Raw genomic sequence first — 25,713 nt, forward strand, 5'->3', positions numbered from 1 at the left:
ACCTCAGACCACATACCCATTGGGGGACAGTCCACTGTCTCCCCTTTCAAAGGGGCAGCCCGCTGAAACACCCTCCCATAAGGGCAGCTTGTCTTTTTACTTGGTCAACAATGAACCCTGCCAACTTCGCTAATTGTCTTGCCAATGGGTTTCAGCCCCCGGCAAAGTCAGTATGGATTCAGTGTGACCGAAGACTATGACAGTAGAACGTTCTTGGGGTGAAAGGGTTTATTACACGGTTCATTCTCCCAGCGGTAGGTCGAGCACTAGCGTCTCTGCCTCTACCCAGTGCACTGGGCCGAGCTCTCTATATAGTGCAATAATAGCTTATTGCCTATGGGTGTGGAAGTGGTAGCCTAGCAATAGGTCAGTTACATCATCAAGTGGTTTAAGTTCAGTGAGGATCCTGGCCATAGGAACCCCAATTTCCCCACAGATACTAAACCACTGAGTTATGACAGGGCATATTAAAAAGCTTGCTACTTGTAGGTGAACCCCCATAGTAAGAAAGCCACACTTGGGGACTGCCGGGCCAAAACAAAGAGAGAGCCTAAGGTACACTTCCAATCTCATCATTACTACTGAGATTATCTTCATTCTCTAAAGGGTCCTGGTTTGGTCAATAAATTATAGGATCACCCTAACTAAAAATACTATAAGTTTTAAATAAAAGTAATAAATAAAAATTGTAGGCAAGATGATTCTTAGCAGCAATATAAAAATATTGATAGCATTTTTATAATTGCAAAAAAACTGGGCACCATCAGAATGTCTGCCAACAGTAAAATGGCATTGTGGATTCCATGACTGAACACGGTATACTACACATCAAAAACCAGAGAGCTTTCAAATTAATTAGCTTTAGCTAAAAATGTCCACTTGGCTGGATCTCAAAACTCATGTAGAACAACAGCGAACAGAAGAATGCATTAGTGTTAAATCATTTATAAGTTCAAAAACAGCACCACCACCCAATCTATGGTTTAAAGTAACAGATTATGAAGAAAAGCAATACATTAAAAATCACACACCTTCAGTTATAAAATAAATAAGTCCTGGACATACAGTGTACAGCATGGTGACTACAGCTGAATTGTATATTTAAAAGTAACTGAGAGAGAGATCTTAAAAGTTTTCATCTCAAGAAAAAAAAATGCCATAACTGCATGGTGACTGGTGTTAAACAAGATATATTGTAGTGGTGACTTTCCAATATACTGAATCATCTTGTATCCCTGAAACTGACATAAAGTTATATATCTATTATCTAGATTACAGAATTTTTTAAAAGTAAAATAAACATCTGTAAAAGAAAATGCAGGGTAATACTTATCCGAGAAAATGAAGAGGCTTGTGAGCAAGGGAAACCTTAAAAGTACTGTAGGGTCTATTTTGTAGACTAGAGAATGAGCCAATATACATCTTTTTAAGAAGCATTAATAGTATTTTTTAAAGTACTTGTATCTATTTCACAATAACAACGGATTCATATCACATCAGAGTGTAAATATTTATGAAAAGTATCAATCCAACTCTCGCGCTGCTATGTGTTTACATTCTGAACATGCAGAATGTTCAAATATGAAAGATGATTCCATGGTTTGAAAATAGCTTTTTACTTTTTAAATACAAAAAACATTTCATTTTGTATCATTAACCAATGTAGTAAGGGTTTCCTTCTTTCCCCTTTTAGTGCTTCAAAATCTTTTTACCTTTTATGTTACAGCTCCTGGATAAATTTTTTACTTAGTTTTGAAGGAATTTGTTCCTCTGCAGAGCTATAAAATCCATCATAAGTGCAAAGGTTTAAAAACCTATCTGGGTCAGGAATGTGCTGTATTTAGCAAGCAGGGAGAGCAAGCAATCTGATCGTTTAAGGCTGCTGGCACTACTCCACCTTTCACAGTGATGGTTGCTTTAGGGAACTTGAAAGATTAAACACCCTGATTCATGGTTTGTGTGTTTACTGTCAATTCTTAGGGAGGATTTTATGCTTTCTTGTTGAGCTATCAAGCTATCTCCACATGATTACAAACTTATTTAGAAAGAAACAGCTATAAAACACAAAATAGCAACAATATCAATCACAGCTTCAAGCCAAGATTAGAAATAAGTCTTACTATTGACAGGTCTCAGATTTTGGTAGTTCAGGATTTTTCACTTGAATGCCCCAGGAATGGAGATTCAAAGCTCCCCTTCCCTGGTGGAAAGGGCCCTGGACAGACTCAAAGGTCCACTGAGCAGGCAAACATCCCATTTACTATACTCCAGAGGAGATGGCTGGAAATCATCTTGGTGAAGTGCATCACCAACCAATGAGTGAAATACTAAAATAGTCATTAAATTATTCTCTTGCTCCGGTCTATGTAAAGATGCCCTATTGTATAAGCAGTGGGAATAGAATATTTCAAAAACTTCAAAGTGTAGCAGACCCCTTGGTGAAATGCAAACTGTGGCTCAGGAAGTCAGGGACATTTCCAACAAGCTTCCAGGCGATGATAACACAGCAGTTCATGGACTGAACTTTGGGCAGCCAGGCTCCCTGTGAGCACCAGGCTCCAGGGAGAAGAGCAACACCCAAAAGCAGCAATAAAACTGGCACATAATATCTGTAGGGAAGGTCCTAAGGGTCATTTGGCACCAGGAAAGTTCCCTATAGCAAAGTACTATAGGTGAGAAATAGAGAACAATGACCCTCCAGGGTTGCCTGAACATGGAATCATGTGGAGAGCATTAAGAAACCTGTTGCCCAGGCCTTGAGACCAGTTAAGTCAGAATCTCTGGTGATAAAGCCAGGCACATGCATTTTTGTAGCTTTCCAGGTGACTTCAATGTGCAGCCATAGTTGAAAACAAGGGCCAAATTTAAGACCAAAATTATCATGCACATTTAAGCAAGACCACTTAAAGATTTGCATTTTAGGCCATAATTTATCATCTTCGTCCATTCAACATTCCCATTCACTATAATGCAAAAAGAAAACTCATTCTTCATTATTAATTTTCATTTAAAGCTGTCAGCTCCTTAGAAGGCAGGAGCTGGGGAGATAGATGGGTTTGACTGCTAATGTAGCCGGCTCCTTCCACTTACCTCCCAAGTAATAGGTGTTGCCTGAATCAATCTGCCCACGCAGGGAACCAGCCACAGAGACTGCCTCACCATCCACTATCACACTCAGGTGATTCCCTTTAGCAGTTAAGGACACAGAATGCCACTGCCCATCATTTAATCCAGCACCTGAAGGTAAACAAAATGGGTTAAAAGAGATTGCTATGGACCCTACCAGTACTTGAAAACAACTTGGTACAGATCTTGAACTCCCTGGTGAACTAGCTGAAGCCCATCCATGTCACTCAGCGGCTGAGCAAGGAGAACACACTGCGGAGAGCAAGGAGAAGCTTCGGGGTAGACATGGGCTTGCTGGGGTTCTAAGGAGGCAGTTAGGTGATGTGGTAAGCTGGCCATGTTTACCTAGGAGGAGGTGTTACCCATGTCATTCGGAAGGAGGACGAGGGCTCACTGAGTCTGCTTTTTGGCTGCAGACAGTGCCTGTGTCTGATCCTCCATAGACATGGACTGGCCTTTCTGGTTCTCACGTTTTAACAAAAACAATTACGTCCAGTTGGGAGAGTTATGGCCTATATGTGCATTGCCAGGGCTGTATTTAACTTCTTCATAACTCAGTTAAGTCAGAAAAGTACAGATAGAAAGGCACAGAAAGGAATCACAGTGAAAGCAGTGAAGACGAAGCAAAAATGGAAAGCCCCATGTTCTGGCTCCGGGAGTAGAGCATCTACATCTACAGTCCTGGTGCCTGGAGAAAACAAGACTCCACAACTTACCCTGAACAATCCTGAACCAATCAAATTTCTAATTATGTGGCTTAGGAGATAATGTGTCAGTCTCATCTAGTTAATTAACATTTTGGGATGTTGAAAAGTACAGGTATTTTCCAATATTGTATATAAAAATAAAAAATTTTCTTACTTTTGTGTATTGTGATTACCTGTATTTGTGTATTGTGATTGTGATTTGTGTATTGTGAATAAAAATATTGGCAGACTATTTAGAAAAAAAGTCTTTAAAATTAATTTAAATATTAATAAAACATTAAAGCACATTGAACAAAATTTGAAATTTAAAAAGCACCACACTAAAGTGTGTCTGTACATAGTTCAGCATGGTATAAAAATGGAAAAAGATGTGCAAGACATATTCTTAAATATTAACTTTAATTTTGTTTTCATTTTATGTTCTTTTTCCATTTTCTGTAAATCTGATACAGTGCACTCCAGCTATTGTTATATTATTTTTAAAAACTAGTATTAGTCCCTCCTAAAGCAGTCACTATCTCTTGAATCCATGAGATGAAATATCTATTTTTCTTAAAGTGATGGAGTTGGGAATGGTCATATAGTTGAATCACTCACTGATCAGCTTCCAACTGCCAAGCAGTGACCTCTACAACTCACTGGGCAGGTTACACTGAATGTAAATCCCACACTGTTGCGCAAGAGGTAAATCAGTAAACAGAGACTGAGTACACTCACCAAGACAGTTTCTGTTAGTCAGCAGCTACTAAGTTCCTTTGTGGAAGCAAACCACCTCCAAGTTTCAGTGAGTAACAACTACGGTTTGTTTTTGCTCTGGCCCCAGGCCACCTGGGTCTCTGTTCCCTGTGCCCAGGTGTTTACTCCTGCAGGATTAAGGCCAACATGTGGCCCCATCTCTGCCTCATGGCTGAAAGAAAACAGCACTTGGTAGAATCTTGTATGGTATCTGAAGCATCTATTTAGTCATCACTTCTGACATTCCATTGAACAAAAGGAGTAATTTGGCCAAGTTAAGGCAGCCTCCACTCCCTCCATAGGGGGTCCCCCCACAGCAGGCCACAGAGATTTATGTTTCTCTTAAAGGGGGCAGTGAATAATGGGAATCTAGAAATTGACTCTAACTTGAGGGAACATCCCAATATGTTTAATACATCTTACAAATGCTAAAGGTGCAGACAGTTAACAATCTTATGAGATTAGAAATCTACCTATGAAAATTAGAAGTAAGTTTATAGCCTAGTGGGAATGTTATCCCCCAAGAAAATACAGTTGTATTTCTGGTAGAAAGTTAACTAGTCATATCTAATTTAACATCTTACTTTGATATTTATTGCCCAATTGAACATGTAAATCCATGTCCCTCTGTTCGATCTCTCACTGGTGACTTTGACATGGGCTCAAATCCTATTTGTGTAGGAAATACATTTCTAACATATTAAACAGAAGGTCAGAGATCCTGTTGTAAAAACAGCTGTAACTATCCTTCTAAGCCTGGTAAATATTAGTTATACTTCCCAGCACTCTCTTTCAGTGAGGACAGTCTCATGGTCACTGTTGCTGAAGTTCTTTGCTATGTGCACGGATTCAGTGCAATTTTGTTTCATGTCTGTGAAGCCAAAAGTGTTTTCAAAGACTCAGCACACTGGCTTGGTTCATGAGGGATGATAAGAAAGCTGAGAACTTGAATATAGAAAACTTAGGTTAGATTTTTGTAACATACATTATGAAATTGATCCTGAAACAGAGTTCTGAAAGAATCCTAGAGCTAAAGAGGATAAACAAATCTCTAAGTGTTCCTTCCAGTCTTATCATTCAGTGTTTCGCCTAAAAGTTACATAGTGTATCTGTCAGTTTAATAACCATAGCCATTTAAAATCTGACATTAAAGCCCAAATATTTAATTTGACACTATGAAATGCACCCTTTCTCTGTTGCTCTGTACCTACTGATCAGTCTACTACAGAGTCATTTTGTGGGAGAACTTGGAGAGAGCACTGCAGCATAGCTCACTGAGTTTGGAGTATGTGTCATTTGATGATGTAAATAAAAGCCTGACTTGTATTCTAATTCAAAAACAAAATGCCTGCATTTACATCCATTCCCTATATCCATCCATTATAATTCTCATCCTTTGTTTTTATTTAGCATGTTTTCTACCCTTCCCACTTACGATGAAAGGACAGTGTTTCTCAGGCAGCACTACAGGTAGAGGATGGATAGAAAGCATGCAGGCTTTGCGTTTTTAATCTGTGCTACCATGAAGACGTGCTGTTTCTGCCACAGCCCTCCAGGCCCCTAAAGCCTCCATCTGGGAGGTGTGATGGCTGTGAGACTAGTTTTAGAATAATAACTAAAAGTAATTAAGTTATTAGTGATTAGCAGGCACTGTGCCAATGATTTATATGCATGATATCACTGGATTCTCACGAAAACTCCTACTAACGTCATTTTAAAGATGAGGAACCTGGGGCTTTGGGAGAACAAAGGGGCTGCTGGGGCAGCTGATCTAAGTCTATCAGCTGGAGCACAGCAGAGGCAGCTCAGGAGATGTGACTGGGAGGGGAGGCCTCCACTCACCCTTCCCATTTGCTTGTCAAATCATCTACTCTAATAACAGAGAATACTGACCATGGCAGTAAAGACAGTTTGGAAAAGGCTGGAACTGTGTATTTTCTTATACAAAAGGTGCTCTGTTAGTGAGCAAGCACACTTATTTCCCCCTTCCACTCCTTCTCTCCATGATAACCCCGTCCCGGGCCCAGCTCTCTATACACAGATACACTGGATTATACACGGCTGGTCCATTTCAAAATCTCTTCTGGAATATATTGAGATAACTTAGGACAAAATATATAAAATCTGGAAATAGGCTAAAGGATGACTGCCCTTTCATGTGGTTTATGTTTAATTTATCCTTTATAATTTGGTTCATGGTTTGGTATTTGATACAAGGTCTAAAATGAAAAAAAATTGCTGTCTTAGTTTTCATCTATTTCAAATGTATAAAAGATTGCCCCTCAAATGCTGCTAATGCAAGAGGCAAGTATCAAGAGGAATTACCTTTGGTTTGCTTCTGAAAAAAAATACACTGTGCTTAAAAACTGGTAGAATAACACATCTGTGTAATGTTTCAGTGCCAGCCTAGAAAAAGGTTCAATAACTGATCTATGCATGTGTTTGTGGGAAGGGTGGTTATGTGCCCACTGGAAACTGCAGTAGAAGGCAATCACTTTTACTTAACATTACGTGAGGACTGTAAATCTACACACACCAAGATTTAGGCAATTCACTGAATATGAGGTGACACTGTCAGCTCAGTTCATTTGCTGAGGTCCACGAGGAAACCCAGCATGCTGGCAGTCAGATTTTTTTTTATTTATAAAAAGAAAGAAAAACCTAGTTTCCTTATCAGTTTTTCCAACCAGAACTGATAGTCATACGTCAGGCAAGATATTCCTTTCATATTCAACATTCATGGAATGACATGCCATGGATCTGTCTGGGTTTAAATTTTTATCAACATTCAAATGCAAAACAGTCCCTAAAATGCAATATAACACGACTTTAGAGGTGAGTTCAAAGCAATGGGTTCTTCTCATAAGACCAGAGCAGAACAGCCACCCACAGTTATTAGAGGCCTTCCCAGAAACAAACAGCCCCTAAAGGTTCAAAGGAAGCAGCATTTCTGACAGAAGAGGGAAAAATTATCACTTAAAATATCATGAAAACTAATATATTCAAAGGCAGTCAAAAGTAATCCACTTTCTCAAGACTACTTAGAATTAGGCTAGTATCTTTCATTATTTCAAGTTTAGTTGTAGTACCAACCATCAACTTACAAATAAGTTATATTTTCAACTTTTTGATAATTATGCTTTGATGTAGCTAAACACATCAACAACCTGGTGTTACCTACTTCAAAGGGAAAATTAATCTAGTTCCTTCTAACAGGATTTTGAAAATCATATTGATAAAGTCATTCATTGTAGAGATTATCCACCTTAGGTACAGTCCTGGCAAACACCCACGTGTTACCTCAGGCACTATGTTTGCTACCTGCTGTGGTGTCCCTCGCCGCATGTCCAGGCTGGGAGAGACTCAGCTTGACTTTTCCGTCATGAAGAACAAGGACAAGAAACTGAGTGGCCAGCAACAGTCCTGATCTGTTCCATGTTCGAAACTGGAGAGCAACAGATGCTTTGTCCTCTCCAAAGGTGCCTCCCAGGACCAGGTAACTCCTGGGGCTCAGAAAAGTCACGGGGACAGTGTGAGGGTGCGAACAGGAGAAGGACACATTTCCCTGTGGATACAGTGAAGAGGCTTTAGGATGGCATAGGAGGACCCTCCCATTTCATTAACAACAGATTTTCCAGGACTTACAGAGTTTCTTCCCAATTTTCTGGCATGCTAGAGTTTTAAGAACTAGGCTTCCCTGTCAAACTTAAACCCAGATGTACCTCATGGGTCCCGAAACAAAAGCACTGTTCAAGCTGCACAGGCCTATTTCTGAGTCTTCTAGAAAACTCCATCTTCTCCAATTCTCAGCATTAGCAAAAGAGTCTCAGGCCCTGTGCTGTTTGTGGGATCCAACAGACAAGACGATTTCTTCCCAAAGGTGTTAAATGCTGTCATCCAATGTGAGGATCAGCTCAGGGATCACCCACTCCTGGAAGCTGCCTGTACTTGCCTCAGTTATGTCAACTTGATTATCAGTTTGTCACTCAGGTGACAGATAACATCTTACTGTTGGGGGAGGGTTTGCATATCTGAAGGAAAGGATGTGGCCCCACTGCCCATCCCAGAGCAGGCTGCTGCCTCTCAGAAGCTCTCACAGGCCATGCGCCCAAGGGTGTCACCCAGCTAAGGTGACCTAGCAGGCTGTTTTTATATAATTCTGTTTTAGAGAACATTTCATCCCTAGATTGTCTCTATTGCTCCAGAATCAAATTTATTTTTGGTTATAGTGTTTGAATGAGAAGAACTTAATGTAGCTCCAGTTAAGATATCTACAGGGATTTTTCCCTGGGCTTGGATAGATTTTCATAGATTTCATATGGAAGAATACAAACCCAGACATTGCCCTTCCTCTCCAGAACATATCAGTCAAAGGAAAACAGTGAAATGGAACTTAACTTACCAGGTACCAAAGCATACCATCAAGTCACTATAATCAGGTCAATATGCCACTGGGATAGGTATAAGACAGCAGTAGAACAGAATATGCAAAATGATCTGAGGATATATGTGCAGTTAGTATGTAATGAAAGTCAAGATTCACCAGTGTGGGAAAGCAGCTGGGTTGGTTACTAAAATAGTGCAGGAACAAAGGGGTATCCTTAGGGCAGAATATAAAAGTTGATCTTTGGGGGCTGAAGGGGAGATGAGGCTGATGAGAAGTCACAGACTGAAGTGTGTCTGGATCCCCCCACACCCTGCCACTGCTGTCTCTGAAGGAGGTTATCAGCCAAGCAATCTCTAGAAGTTGTAAACAACCCCTGACCCACAGCCAGCAAGGAAATGGGGACCTCAGTCCTAAGCTACAAGGAACTGATTCTGCCAACAATCTGAATGAGTTCATCTCCAGAGACTCCAAGGGAACAGATCCCTGGCCTACGATGAACCCTGGACAGAGAATTCGCTGAGCAAAGCTGTGCCCAGACTTCTGGCCCACAGAAACTAAATAGGTGTTGTTTTATGCTGCTTGATCTGTGGTCATTTGTTGTGGCAGAAATAAAAAACTAATACAATGAGTTTGAGAAGACTAACACTGAAGGGACATCTGAGCAGAGATGCCTTAAAAGATATTTATTGACCTTCAACCGTTTTGGAATGAACATTGCCTCCTAGAGCACTTGCTTTCCCAGGGGTTTATCTGCTGGGAAGACTTGGAGTCCTTCAAGGAGTGAGTGAAGGCATCCCTTCCCTTGATCAGTGCCAAGACAGAGGGACACTAATGCATCCTAACGGTCTCAGCACTTTCTCATGACAAATATATGGTATGTTCTTGAATTACAGTTTATCTTCTACAGTTGATGTATACATGTCCAGGAAGGAAGTTTGGCTTCCAGCTAAATTTAGAAAGCAGGCCTTGGGAATATTCCTGGAGATCTTCTGGAGTACCCAGATGCAAGGAACCTTTGTTAGAGCTCTTTCTTTCCATGTCCATCACCTGTCTTTGCCCACCCCCCATATTCTCAATCACTTCATGAATTATTGAGTTGGGGTCAAAAGAAGAATAAGAATCTTGTATTTCATGGGTGGCTGAGCCCTTCTCACTGCTTACCAGCTCTAGGACCTGTAGCCCCCTGGTATGATGCCTATTCGTCCTTCACCATAATCATGCATTGGTTCATGCCTGGACCTTTGGGGAGGCTGTTGAATGTTAAGTCTGCACCTACCCAATCTTTGACTTTTTGATAACATACAGGCAAAATATTCTTAAAGATGGCTATTCTCATCCATATAATACTGAGTTCTGTTGGCTTTATTTTTTAAACTTAATTCTTATAACTCTTAGGGTACCCAAGCAATATATGTTCACTGTAACATTGAAATATCATAATTTAAAAAAATGGAAATCCACCCTTCCTCTCTCCCCCACTCTTTTCCTATTTGTAATCTTACATCATTAACACAAATTAAAAATTATTTGAATATCCTCCCAGACATACACATGGTAATACACACATATGCACACCCAGAAATTTTTACTGGTTGTACTACAATGTTATCAGGTCATTTTGTTTAGCAGTTTTTTCTCCCTAACGTGTCATGAAACAAGTTTGAAAATCCACATACAGACAGCTTTCATGAAAGAAAAACTGATCTTTATTATATGCCAGTTATAGAATAAACTCCAGATGATCAAAGATTCAATTTTTTTAAATTCTTAAGTATATAAATAAAACCAGTTAAAAAATCTTACAGGAGAACCCATAAGATTATGGTTTTCAGAGAGTCTAGGGTTTTAGAAGCTTTCTAAAGTAGGACTGAATGCTACAAAGCTATAAGGAAGTACAACAACACTACATACAAATAGAAACACAAACAACAGATCATACAGTATTTCATATAAAATTGATGAATTTGAAAAAACATCTGGACCATGAATGGCAAAGGGTTACCTATCATACATAAAACTCCCATTAACTGACAAGGAAATGTTAAAAAATAAAATTAGAAAAGGGTAAAAGAATAAGAATCAACAATGATCAGAAAATCAAATTCAAATGGACAAAACACCTGTGAAAAAAATTATTCCCTTTGCCAGTAGTCAGGTAAACATGAAGGAACAATGAGATGGTAGCTGACACCCATAGAGTGGGCTACAGTTAATTATGTGTAACCTGCGTGGCTGGCTTGAGACATCATGGAAGCGCTCAGTCACATACTGATGGTGGAAAATGCTGTAGCACAGCTTTTTGGAAAACAATCCAATATTTACTAAAATCATATAACAACTTCAACTAAGAAATTCTAGACCTGGAACTTTATCCCATGAAAATAAAAGCCCCAGTATCTGAAAATAGATGCAACTGTCTGTTTGTAGTGGCAAAAAAGGCAGTTTAATAAAGCACATGCCCTGAGCAGGAGATGACTTCCCTAATACCAAGGCACGCACACCTGACCTGGTTGGTAACAGGGAAGCACCCAGGCAGGGTGCTGCAGAGCCAGAAAATCAAGTCAGATAAAAGTCTACAAAAGGATTCCACTTCTTCAAACAGTGCCAGATATAGAATCATATATATTCATAAATATGTACATGAACGTGTCTACTTATCTGTAGGGGATTGGGTTATTACAGATCGAAATTAAAGGACAAACACTAGTAGTAATACGGTGCCCTGGTCGGAAGGATGGCAGCCGTTGCGGGGGAAGGGAGGAGGATGAGGAAGCCAACAGAAGCAAAGACCCTACATTCAAAAGCCTTTCTGTGATGGCACTGGAACATCTTCGTAAAATAATGCATCTGTTTCCATACATACATAAAAATTAAATCAAACATGAACTGAAAAGTATACAGTGTAGGACCTGCAGCTGCCCTTTCAGAGGAGTTGTATTTTAAAACTTAAACAGATCACAGGTCCCTTTTTCTCTTGAACTCACATGCAGACTTTCTTACCATGATGAGAATCTGTGGTTTTTGTTTCTTGGACAAATCAATGATATCCACTCCATTATAATAGAGATTTTCAAAGCAGCCATCAAAGTTTCTATGTGGGAATGCCATTGATTTCCTATGTCCGGGAATCCCTCCAAAACTGATCTTAGAAAAAAATGACATAAATAATATTGTTTAATGACTTTCTGATTATGACTAAAATACCTATGATTATCAGGTATAAATTTGTCTCAAATATTTGTCATTATTCTGCATCATGTTACGTTAATTTCAAATGAAGTTCTAGATGCAGATTTATCAATGTTTTATTTACTACAGACAAATTGTTGAATACTCTTCTTACAATTTGCTACTCACATGGCTCTGTCTTTTTGCTGATGGGGAATACTGCATCTTTATTTCCATGGTAACTCTTGATCTGTGACAATGTGACATATTGTGATAATACTCTACTAAACAAATCTGTCTACTACCCAGGCTTCAGGGTCCTGCTCTTTGTCATGACTCTGATAGCTTAGAATAATATAGCCTCTGATAATCTCATCGAAGGCCAGGCTCTCCAGCTGGTCTCTTCTGCTGAGGCCACTAATACCAAAGAATATTGCAAGTATCTGGTTCTGAGAGATGTGCTGAGTGGCACTGGGAACAACAATTGTTGCATTTTAGTGTAAGTTAGATGTATGTGGGCAACAGGCTACAAATATCACTAGGCCTTTACCGATACCCAAAATAGTACTTTGAGTTGACTGCATTTGGCTCTCTTTTTACTTCAAAAGTCAGGTTGGAATAAATGCTGATTACTTCTCCAGGTAATCCAGTCTTAGGTTGCTAATTCTGTTCAGGATTGCTCTAAAACTCAAAGACATCTCCAAGGCAACTCTTCACAGTCAAACATCAGATACAATAGGGAACTGTTCAAGTGAATCCATTTCAAAATGTTGCTTGTTGTTCTGATGCTCTTTATTGACAGATTCGCTAAAGTTAAGGCCCACTTACTCTCCTGTGAAGACTCACACCTTAAAAGGCTGAAACAGCTAAGAGCACATGTGTGTACCTCCCAGTGTGCAATCATCACCCACAGAAAATATTTCACTAGCATTCTGAATGATTAGGAAAGGGCATTTTCTCTGCACAGTAGTATTTTCTCTAGGAGGTCATATTGCATTTAAATGATAAAATAGGTAATACTGAAAAGTAATTTTCACACCTCATTATCAAGATCCAAGAAGCTGGACTCTCCCGTTGCCTGGAAGTGATGAGTGTGTCTGTCCACGGTGAAGCGGACGTGGGAGCCGAGGACCTCAACGAGCACAGAATGCCAGTGCTGGTCATCCAGCAAGCTGCCCAGGCTGAGGGCCTTGTGGGCACCTGGGGAGGGCAGGTTAGCGCTGCCTGGAAAGGAAAAGTGAACCATTCCATTCCATCTGTATTGTAACTTCTGTGTTGAGGTGTAGCATTTCTCACAAAATGACAATTTCCTGACATCCTTTAATCCCAACAACTGGTCAGTTGGTTTTCTTCTAATCTTACACACGACCTTCTTTTGTTCTTGAGTAATTTCTTTTTTTGTAAGTAATTTCTTGAATATTTTGTTTATTATTTCTCATTGTGTTTTCATTTTTCTTGAAAATATTGTCCTCCCAGGACCTCAAAAATTTACAATGGCCCATTCTTGTCTTTACAGTCTTATCAGATTATTCACTGAACAATTATCAAGCTGCAAAACTTTTTACATAAAAGCATATTCAAGATACATACACGATATGCCCTTAGCATACCTCACCTGCAGGCTGATCACGTTTCTATTTGCCAAAATAGTTGCAGTTTACACCTGTAGCCCAAGAGTAATTACTTATAGGGCCTCCTTTCTTTCTGGAATGTGTTCTGCTGTCAGGTTAAATTAACTACTAAACTATGAAAAAATTAAGTGTAAAAAGGTACTTTCATCTACATAATCATATTTTCAAAAACACTGCTTTGTAGTTTTTACCTGAATTAAGGAGTAGGGTGAGTTTTCCTTTAACTAATTCCAGGGTAATGCATTTCCCATTTTGTCCTCCTCTGTGGAATAGAATTCCATCATTCTGCCCAGTTTTAAATTTCAAAGAAATAACATCTTTTGTTGGACTCATGGGCTTCTGATTAAATATGTACAGCAAGGAACTTTTTCCATCAAAATTAACCATCTCAGATCCTACAGTGGAAGACATTGAAAAGTAATCTAAGTATATTTTTGTTAGTGCCTTGAAATATGTAAATGGACACACACACATACATACACCATTTATCTATGGCTTGTTTAACAAAGGTGAAATATGTTACCACCCATTTTCTCTTGATACCAGTAGTTAATACACCTAGACTCCACTCTGCCTCTTCTGACATTTTCCCCAAAACCTATCATCTAGAAATATTTTTGTTGACTAATTCCAATTGGTCTCATCTTTGTATTGGTTTCTTCTCATCCTGTAGAAACTGAAAAGCAGGAAAGAAGTTGAAATCCTCCCCTGAATAGAATCTCCTTGCATAGTGTATGATCATTCAACATTACTGTTTTTCTGAAAGATTCTAATAGTGTCTACACACTTAAGAGGTAAAATGTCAGTGTCACTTGATGTAAATGGCTTAATTGCTAGTCAATCAGTGGTTTTTTACTTTGAACAATTCTCACACGAGCTATCACTTTTATGTACTTTTGCTGGTCATGACACACACATACACAGACTAGATTTACTAAATACTACTTTAGTATTTAAACTAATATTAAATTATACATATAATATATAAACTAATATAATAATTAAACTAACAAACTAGTATTTACTAAATACTACTTTAAACTTGTCTTCAGTATGTTTCTCTGCATTCTGGCTCCGTGACATCACGGAAGGGCACACCTGTGCCCTCAGGAGGTGATGAGGGGTGTCTGCTGTCATGTGTCATTACTATGGTGTTGCCGTTTTCTCTCAACTTCACAACAGTGGCTTATCTTTCCAACTATCAAGGTCACTTGCATTCAGTTTATACTAAAAAGCAATACTTTATCATTAGTATAAAAAGAACATCAATCAAACCAATTGAATGCAAAACAAGAGATACACAAAGGAATTCTTATTCCCAGAAAAATCTCATATTTTTCATATTTTACAAGTAAAAAGACATTATTGTCCCTTAAAAATACATTTATGTAATAAATGAAGATGCAATAAAAAAGCCAATAAAATATGAAGCTGGTGTCTGGAAAGCCTATGAATGATGTCATGTTGTTTTAAAATTTCTCAAAAGCTGTGGCTAATGTATACTTGGACCTGCATTTCATTCAGATCAACCACAGTATCTACAATTCAAAAGAATTGTGCATTCACAATTCAAAAGAATCACCTATTTTATGCAATTACCTTTTGAAAATTTGGAAGTTTCATTCACACAGTGGAAAATACATAAACACTGTACTCTGTCTAAAAATCATGTAAACAATTATTCTTCGTTGCATAATTAAATAAATGTGTCTGACAAAACACTGTCAAATTCAAATGTTCTTCAGCTTATTAGATGACAATAAACTGATGAAAATTTGATAGTTTATATGCTTTCACATGTTAGTACTATAATTTACCTCCAAGTGTCACTGAAAGGCAATGACACGATGAAAGCTTATTTTTTCAGTTAGCTAATAAGAAATCTTTGTTCCATGAATGATTTTTCCAGGAGTATTCAGCTCAGATACTTTTTCCTCATCTTTCCTGTTGCCACTATTGCTTTGTAATAGTAATATTGATCTTCTAAGGGTGAGAATCTCCTAGAGTGTTTGTTAAACATGGGTTGCAGGGCCCCATATCAGGGCTTCTCTCTGCTAGCCTGGGACAGGACCTGAAAATTTGCATTGCTAACACATCCCCATGTTGATGCTGCTGGTCTGGTGACTGTGCTTTGAAAATTACTGCCTTACAGCACTGAAATTATATTTCCTGGAACATTCCCCTCAAGCAAAACGAAATAGTGACAAATTTATCAGGTGATAGAAACGTAAAATAATGGTTTTAAAACTCCTTTGTCCTAAGGTTTTGACTTTCTAATGTGATCCCTAATACTTGCACATAGCACAAATAACCATGTTAATCATCCAATTATATCTGAAGCAGATTCAATATATATTTTGACAGATTTTAAGTCTCTAAGGCGACTGAGTTATAATACAGGTATGTAGCCGACTGAGTATAACAAAACCACTTAAAAATAATGTATCTTGCAACAGACCTATTATGTTAACCCAAATCTTAAAAGGTAATCAACAAGCTCAACTTAGGAGTTAAAAGATAGATAAAATTTGAGAATTGATTTTAGATCTGGACTGTCAGTTCCTCCTTCACTTCATGTGAAGTTATCCACATCACTCTGCAGCCTGTTACTGTATATTCCTATGAGCTGATTTTTAAAGGTTTATTAAAAATAAGCATGAAAACAAAGAATAGGCAGAGAGCACACGTGCCTGGAACACCTGAAATATTTGCTGGCTGGCCCTTTACAGAAGGCTGCCACCGCACCCTGCAGAACCTGGTTCTGGTGACCATGCCCGGTTCCTGACCGCTCACAGTGGCCATGATAAGAACCTGCTCATGACCAGACACCCTATGATCCTTCTTTGGCTTAAGAATCAAAAATCCTATTTAAATAGGAAACTACAAATTTAATTATTTCTGTTGACCTATTGCATAATTCAATACACTTCATTTGTGGCTGTTCTTGAATACTTTATAAGGTAAAGAATAGGTCAGTGTTTTAGCTCCTGGCTATATATTTCTATGTATAATATAAAAGAATGGTTTTTACATAGACAGTCTTCAGCAGCTTCACTTTTTGCTTCAGCAAGGATGTTGCTTTAGTGTATAAAGTTTACTTATTATAAGACCAATTTTTTCCATCCTGACCTAATTTCCATTCATTCCCCACATATAGCTCATTTCATTTCATACTGATAAAGCACTTGCCAGGTGTCACACACACTGCTGGATTCTGGGATGAACCGCAACAGTGCAGACATGGCCTGGCATCCGGTGGGGCTGACTTTCCTTTCCTCACTTCTCACTTCTATGTGAAAGGACTAATTTCACCAGGAACATCCTGAAGACTTACTGAGGATATTGCTAAGGGAACTACAGTGACAAGGAGAGAGCTTACAGCTCAGGATGGAGGACGTAAGAAAAGGAAGGGTTCTTGTCTGATAAAAATGTTTGGAAAATGGAATGGAAAGACTCAAGGGCATCTAGACATCATACCAATCACACGACAAAATTCCCCATAAAATTTACAAAGTGGTATCAGAAAGTAGTCAACATGGTTAAACCAATGGACTGCACTGTTTATCAAGAAGCCCATGGAAGCCCACACAATAAATAAGAATGTATTATCACAAAAGAATATTTATAACAGGAATATTTAGATTTGAAACTCAATTACAGGCCTTATCAAAGAGAATCCATTTATAAAATGTCATTTACGTGCAAATCTTCATGAATCAACCTGAATATTTGAAAACGAATTGGCAAGTCAGTAAGTATAAAATAACTAAAAAAGATTAGCACTAAACACTCAAAAACAATTTGTAAAGGCAACAGATTTTTTTAAAAAGGAAAGTTTAAACAAAAACATCATACTTTGGGATAGAGAGTATTTAGTTCAGTAAGTCAGCTCTCTGAGTGTGGATGGGAGACAGCCCCTCACAGTCCCACTGGAGTGTCATCTCCACTGCACAGGGGCTTCTTGGCTCTGGTGCCACTGATGGCAGAGTGACCTGGAGAAGCCAACTTTGAAGTCACTGCTCACTGCTCATGCTAAGGGGACCCTGTGTCCATCAGTCCATTAACAAGGTTTTTGCCACTGGACTATGTTAAGAGCAAATAAAATTTTATATGTCCATAATTAATATAAATAATCTACTATGTTTTTGAATGAAAATACCAAAATAATGCATTAAATTACAACTAGCATCACACTCAGCTTTCACAAGGAGTCTTCATGAAAAAGGGCCTCATATGTAATTCAACTCTTTAAATAAACACTTGGAACAGAGATCACAGAGTATGCATTAAAATAGGAAACAATAGTTTCCACTATTGTAAGAGCATAGGAACTACATTCCAAAGAGAGTAAGAGGAAATGTGATAAGTAGCTGAGAGTAGGAAGTGTTATTCCAATTTTATGTGATTTTTAACTTGTAATCATTAGTTTTATTAACTGAGGTTATATTTTGATGATTACATCCCTAACAATACTATAAAAGAAGGCCCCACACATACTGGCCAGTTAGGAAGAGGAACCCATTTAACCAGTGGTGAGACTAAATTTGTGTTAAGACAGATTTACAGCTTCTGGATCTGGTCCCCCCCATACACAACTGTTCATAACAACATAGAGCAGCAGCTCAGAGTAAGGACTGTAGAGACAGAGTCAAGAGGTTGGTAAGAACAAAGCACCTGGAGCTCACAGGCAGCAGAGGGGGAGGAGAAAGGTGAATGGGAGACAACCACTGATCTGCAGCACACCCGTAACTGAGCACTCGGCCAGGTACTTATCAGCGCATGCAAGTAAGGATGCTCCTTGGGACTGGGAAAGGTCCATCTGAAAGTACAAAGGGGAAAGAAACAGTGCTGGCATGCACATGGCATTGACAATAGCATCCATTCTTATCATCCCGGCTGGGAACCTCATAATTCACTGTCACTGGCTAGAGTGCCCAGAAGGGTCTCATTCAGTAATGACCTAATTAGCCCCAGACTAAATACTGCTCTAGTCTGGACTAACAAATTTTAAAAGCAAGATTAAAAAAGACCAGATTCCTTCAGTTCAATGTGTTCTTGAACAAACCTCAAGAATTTAAGATGCAAAAATATCCAGCATCCAACAAGGTAAAAATCAAAATGTCTGGCATCTAACAAAATATTTCCAGACATCCAAGGAAGATGGAAAGTATGACCCACAATGAGAAAAAAAAGCAATAAAAACTTACACAGAACTGACACAGATGTTATCATTAGCAAAGAAAGATATTAAGGTAGTTATTATGACTGTCATCCATATGCTCAAAAAAATCAAGGAGATACACAAAAGATAGTAAAAATAAAAGTGAAACATACAATGTCTGAGAAGAAAAATACACTGAATGGGATTACTGGCAGATTAAGCACTAGAGAAGAAGAGATTCGTGAATTTAAAGACATAGCAATAGAAATACTCTAAAATGAGATGAGGAAAAAACAGTAATTTAAGAAAATAAACAGGACATCAGTGAGGTGTGTGACAGAACAGAATCAAACAGCTTAACACACTTTCACTGATATATGGTGATTGAGTTCCTTAACGAGAAGAGATGGGAGAGAGACAGGGACCATGGGTTTAGACAGAGTAGGGTGAGGGCCCCCTAGAAAAAGCAAGACAAGATAACTGTAGTCAGAGCAATGCAAAAATATGCAAGGAAAACCTCTGCCAAAACTCCGGGTCAAACATGAAGCTCTAGAGTCACACTCTTCAGTGAGATCAGTTAATACTCTCCAGATAAAAGAAAGTAGCCCATGTTTTTATTAGGCTAATCATTTGTAATTATGTATAAGATTCACTTTAGCATGCTAAAAGGCCAGGTCTATGTGCTGTTTTTCCTCCTTCAGACCTAATCAGGTGATTTGCTAACTAGGCAATTAATAATGGTCAGCAAGCCCAGCCATAAACAACATAGTAAAAGCAAGAAAAGATTCCATCTTTGATTGCCTTTTAAACTCTTTAGCAAACAGACAATAACAGCCCATCTTGAGGACAGGGCAGGTAGTTTTGATTGATGATTGATATGCTCCCAGACCAAAAAGCTGCCTTTCTGGGAAAGAAATCTGCAGTAAACTTATGTTAATTTTGCAGAATTATCTGGAAGACTGGTGAGAAAAGAGACTTAATGTCTCCTCAAGGATGAACCTTCTAGGACCACTTAACAGGCCACACCCCTAGCCCTTTATCACATTATCAAACCCCTAGACAGTGCACGACCATGGACTCTCTTGTCCCCTCTTGACATGAGCCAGGAACTCTGTCCTCTCACTTTATCTCTAAATAAAAGCATCTCTCTTGCTCTCCTACCTTGAGTGTTTGCGAAGTTCATTCTTCAACTCCATGAATAAGAACCCCAGCATCAGGGGTGCTTAGGAAAAATATTTGAAGAAACAATGGCTGAAACTTTCCAAATGATGAAAACTGTTACCCCATCAACCCAAATAGCCCACTTATCTACAAACACAAGAAAGAGAATAAAGAAAACCCAAGCACATCAGAAACAAACTGTTTAAAATCTTAAAAACATCAAGAGGGGAACAGACATGTCACTCTCAGATATGTAGATATAGATGGCTGCAGCTTTCTCACTGGAAGGAGGCAGGTGAGGAAACATCAGAGCAGCATCTTGAAAGAGTTGAATGAAAAAATGTGACCCTAGAATTCTATACTGAGTGAATGTAACTTTCAAAACTGAAGGTAGAATAAAAACTTTTCAGACATACAAAAGCTGAAAGAAGTCCTCATCAGATCTGCACACCAAGAAATGTTAGAGGAAGTCTTTGAGGTAGAATGAAAATGATACATGGAAATATGAGTCAATACAAAGAAAGGAAAAATACAAAGGAAGTAAACTCCAGAATTTACATGGAGATATATATAATTTAAATGTCCTTAAAAATAATCAAGGGGGTAAAGGGTAAGACATCTAAAAGTGGCTGAGTAGAAAGCCTGGCAAATCCTCTCTCCCAAAAAGAATGTAAAACTGGGAAAAAATTATCAAGAATAGCAATTGAAGGACATTAAAAACTGACCACAAACAAACAATAAATCTAGGTGCATTTATTCAAATCTAGAAACCCATTCCCAAATGCAGCCATTTCCCCACCCTATGGAGCCTCCTTCCCACCTGTGGGACAGAAGTTGTGCCTAAGTCCTCTTTCTCAGCAGGGTGCCTCCCAGGGGGTAGCTCTGTAAACTTATATTCAATACTCTTTCTAATCGGGTTTGCCTATTTCCTACTTTGTCTACAACTGGAGAGGATAATGCAAATGAGCATTCTCTCCTAGGACTAAAGACCATCATTAATTTCCAGTGTTTTTCTTTGCCAAGGTGACCATGTCCACTTTCAGTCCACGTTCTTCTATCCCTATGATGTACTTTCTAAATTGAAATCTACCTAGAATAGGACCAGGAAGGAACAGGAAGTTCTGTATCTAGACTCTTCCTTCAATAATCTTAAATGTCTCTAAATATGTGTCCATTATTATTATAGAATGTTAACAGCAGGTTTATAAATGACACATGTTGAAGTAGTTAAATAAAACCTGCATGTTTTTCACTACAACAGTCACTGCTTTTTAAAACAAACCGGTTTTTTAAACCATCCTATTAAACATTCTCTTCCCTTCTCCTCTTCCCTCTGTAGCCATTTTATTTTCAATGCCTGATTTGACAAAGTCCTGGCATGCCGCATGGATAGCTGGTAGACTCTCATGGGCTCTATATTTGGGCCTATCTATCTGTTCCTTTCTTTCTCCCTTCTCTTTCTCCCTTCCCTCCCTGCCTTCCTTCCACCTTCCTTCCTTCCTTCCCTCTCTTATTTGAACAATAAAACACACTAATAAACATAAAATTACATGACAATACTGGGGCTACTACAACACAGTATGATGGGCACAGTGTAAGGCACCAGGGGAACACCGGAGCATGTCAGGGAGGCAATGCAGATTGCAGAAAAGAAGGGACAGAAAATGAGTAACAATCTCACTAAATAAATGAAGGCAGAGCTGGGGACAGTGCCAGTACTGGGCATCTGGGGCTTTAAGACCTGCATGGAGGATGTCCACTTAGAACTGGTCAGACAATAGGCACATGTTACTAAAAACTTAAGAAAGTGGGGGGAAAAAAACCTAGAGAGACTTTAATTCAAGTGTAGTATGAAGCCCAGAACAAGTTTGTAGGGAATGCAGACACCAGACAGGCAGCATTGCTGGAGAGAGGTGAGGGAGGTGTGCCCACACCTTGCCTATGGTGTGCAAGCCCCCACACTCCATCTCACTTTGGAAATGGGGGAAGGGGCTTTTCAGGTGGAGAAACTGTATACACCAAGCCAGGAAGCAATGCAAAGGCACCATGTTTACAGGAATAGTATTGCTGTAAATGGGATATAAAAAAACAAAACTGAAAAGAGAAGTTGCATGTGAAAGACATTATGTACCAAGATAAACAATTTGTACATTTTCTCAATATCAACACAGCAGTGGAAATGCAAATGAAAAAAATAATTATCACTTTTGGCTATAAACCGTATCATATTAAATTACTGTCAAAAACAATAATGCAAAACTCTATGCCTGAACAATTACTCTTATTAGTAATAAAAATGCAGAGACACTACTATGAAGGAATGTACTTTGTATTGTTTATTAGTTAGTGGTGATTATTATCTTCTGCATTTTTATGCTAGGAGCCCTGTGTGCCTAACCGTTCATGTTTGTTGAATTCTGGATGCCTGCAGGACCCATGACAGCTGTGCAGGTAACTGGCCCTTCCGGGGATCCAGCACATGGCTTTGATCTTCCTGGTACCGACCTCTAGCCCAAAAAACTGGAGTAATATCTCCTCAAGAACATCAAGCTAATCGCAAATCCCCATCAAAGAGCATATTGTGCTTTGAAGTCAGTAAACCTTAAGTTGTTTCCAGAGAAATGGGAGAAGGAGAAGCTAATTTCATAGCATCAAAGAGAAACTAAGTATCAGGCATCTAGCTGTTACAGCAGTGAGCACATTCATCCATCCCAGAAACAAGAGGACGGAAGGACATGACCACTGGAAAAAGGGAGACAAGGTTGAGATCAATGCTAAAAGTTCCATGGATTTATCAACACTAGAGAGCAGAGGCAGGGTTAGGAAACAGAGTGAAAATAGGAAGTGGGACAAAGCCTAGGCAGAAGGACACCCTGGAATCTGGGATGGGACTGTTTGGGTGTGCCTCGCCTCCAGAACCTCTCACTACGTGTGGAGTGACCAAAGTGAAAATTATAGTACTGCTATTCAGCATCTCCCTGCACCCCCAGTGCCCATGCCCCTTCCCCCTGGCCTGCTCCCCACCCTCGCCAAAAGAAGCCTAAGTTCTGCTTCCACAGTGAACGCAGTCATTTCCTGGTATGAGCACCACCCACCCCACTCCGCACCCCTTCACTTTGGAAGTGACTGCTGGACAGGTTCCTTTTCCAATACAACAGATGGGTCCAGAACTGATGACTCCACTCCTCGTGCCCCATATTCAAGTTACAGTATTTTACATTTGTTTTGTATAATTTTTTGACTTCTTATAAAATGCTAACAAAGAAATGAGTAATTTTAGACGTGCCCCCCACATCCAATACCTAACATAGTTCTCCACTAAGGGCAAGTCTCTGATAAATTCTTACATGACAAGTAAGGACTAAAGAAATAACTTTCTGATAGTACAGTAGTTGTAAGAACCAAGTTTGGGAAAACAGATAACTTTTAAATCCTAGGTCCAGTATGTAATGGCTCCCGCACAAGTCTTAGTTTCTCCAACGTTCAGTTTCTTCCTCCTCTGAGGCAACGAAGTTACTACTATACCGAATTCAGCTGGTTGGTGGACGCTGAATGAGAGAATGTCTGCAGGAGGTAAATACTCTGTATTTACACAGGAAATATTCTGTAGATGGTAGATCTCATTGTTATACTTTTCTGAGAAGCAGAAGCTCTGATCAAGTACAGAGTGAGGTGTGACCAAAACCCAGCCTCACAAGATGTTCCCATCCAACTTACTATTTGGGTTATTCTCCAGTTCTCTAAGGGATTATCTTTAAAAAATTTTTTTTTTACTTTTGTACTAATTTGAGAAATACTACTATATTCAAAATGGTAAGTGTGGAGTTGATTCCCCCGCTTATTTCCCTGAACACTTTTACGCTTGGCTTGACATTCCCGCTGGCTGCCGGCTCTGCCTATGAGTACCGTCCCTGGAGAAAAGGGGGAAGACAAAATACATACACGATGTTCAAAAGGTGCCGCAGGGATGCAGGTAGAGCAAAGTGGAGGGAGAAGTGAGTCCTGGGGCTTGGGGGTCATGGGGTATCTGTAATCACCTGTGTCCCACAGGCGGGTTATCTGTGTCAGAAACAAACGTATCACAGTAATTCACTGCTGTTGATCTGAATTCGGCTAGCTCTATGAAGTGCCCACGGTAAGGCAGGTTCTATGCCAATTTCTGAGAATGTAGGCTCTGTTGGGGTAGATCAAGCTCTGAATCAGATTACAAAGTAACTAAGGACAGTGTTATTAGGGCTTCCAAAAAAGCCAGTTCTCCATGCATAGAGAGTTAAAAGGCGGCCAAAGACAAGTTCAGTTTTCAATTTGGCATTTAGAACATGTCACTGGTTTCAATCAGGGAATAAACATCCTTACTGTAAGCGCATCCATACACTTCAATCCGCATCCCAATCCTGCCTTTAGGGTTCCAGGCTAAGGGGAGGAAGCGCAGGAACCTGGCTTCAAAGGGAGGTTGGAGTCTGTAGTGCACCACACTGTCTGCGTTTGTGTTTCCTGGAAAACTCTGTAAGAAAATGGAGAAGAAACTCTGTTAATGTTTAAGAGGGACATCAAACCTCTCTTCAGTGCCTGGATTTGTCACCACTGTCTAAACTGTTCTTATTTGCAGGGCAGTTTAAATTTCAATGGCACCATTAAGCCAGCTATAAACCTGCTACCCTAGAAGGCTTGCTTTTAGAAAATTGCTCAACCCCTAAACCATTCCCCTCATCTCCAAGCAGTTATGACACTCACACACAACTGCACATCAGAGCAAAGAAGCACAACAGTAACTTGCAGAATGTGAATTAAAAACCCCAGATCCTGCAATTTGAGAGTTAGAAGTGACCTGGACAGTGTTCTAGTTCAAAACCCTTAACTTATAAATGCAAAACCAAGTCTAAGAAAATTAAAATATTCTGTGGAGGAAGAATAGCTATTATCCAGCATGACCATGACTCTGCCCTTTGGTTTGGATTTCCATCTCATTGCTGTTAGGTGGCCTCAAGTCAACAGCATTTAGGGGACACGCCAATACCATCAGCCACAGGCTTCTGCCTTCATGCTAGGAGAGGCTTGCATGGGAGAAAATGAAGTCCTTAGAAGGAATATGTGGCTTTCTCCTGGTGTTCTCTTTAATGCAGATATCAGCCTACAAGGAAGCCATCAAAAGGGATGACATTGCTGTTAATACACATGTTGATCATAAATATGTTACTAATAATTTAACCAATTCTTTAAGAAGATAAGACTTACATATGCACGAGAATATTAACAAAACACAGCACAAACTCCAACACACAGCATGTTCCTGTACAGCCTCTACACCCTATCCTGGCAAGCCAATCTTTTAACATGTATACTGAAGTATTCTATACTTTTATGTGAAAAGATGGGAGGCTTACAGATGATAGGAATTTGGCTACCCCCTATTAGCAAGGCCACTGCCCTTTCACCATATTGTCTTTGAGACAGGGACTGTGGGTTTAGACAGAGTAGGGTCCATATTAAACAACTAAGCAAAGTCAGAGTCACATTAATTCTCTAAAGTAATATAAACATTCTACTCTGAGATTAATTAAAACTAAAAATCCAGGAGTAACTTGGCCTGAAATATCTGAATATCCCTCAGATAAGAAAACACCTCAGCATAGCCCA

The 25,713-nt window shown here is 39.2% G+C and overlaps 1 protein-coding gene across 7 annotated transcripts in view; it reads right to left on the reverse strand.

The window, feature by feature from the left end:
* The window catches only part of LOC108394005 (contactin-associated protein-like 3), a 237,818-nt gene that overhangs the window by 94,501 nt on the left and 117,604 nt on the right, over positions 1–25,713 (reverse strand). For all 7 annotated transcript variants that reach the window (XM_073228834.1, XM_073228838.1, XM_073228836.1 and 4 more), the window contains exons 4-9: positions 24,433–24,580; positions 13,946–14,149; positions 13,163–13,347; positions 11,956–12,099; positions 7,890–8,133; positions 3,091–3,237 (exon numbers count right to left, since the gene is read on the reverse strand). In XM_073228834.1, the coding sequence (XP_073084935.1) occupies positions 3,091–3,237; positions 7,890–8,133; positions 11,956–12,099; positions 13,163–13,347; positions 13,946–14,149; positions 24,433–24,580 (1,072 nt within the window). The remainder of the gene's footprint in view (positions 1–3,090; positions 3,238–7,889; positions 8,134–11,955; positions 12,100–13,162; positions 13,348–13,945; positions 14,150–24,432; positions 24,581–25,713) is intronic.

This window comes from Manis javanica, chromosome 2 (genome assembly GCF_040802235.1).
Source record: "Manis javanica isolate MJ-LG chromosome 2, MJ_LKY, whole genome shotgun sequence".
NCBI lineage: Eukaryota > Metazoa > Chordata > Mammalia > Pholidota > Manidae > Manis > Manis javanica.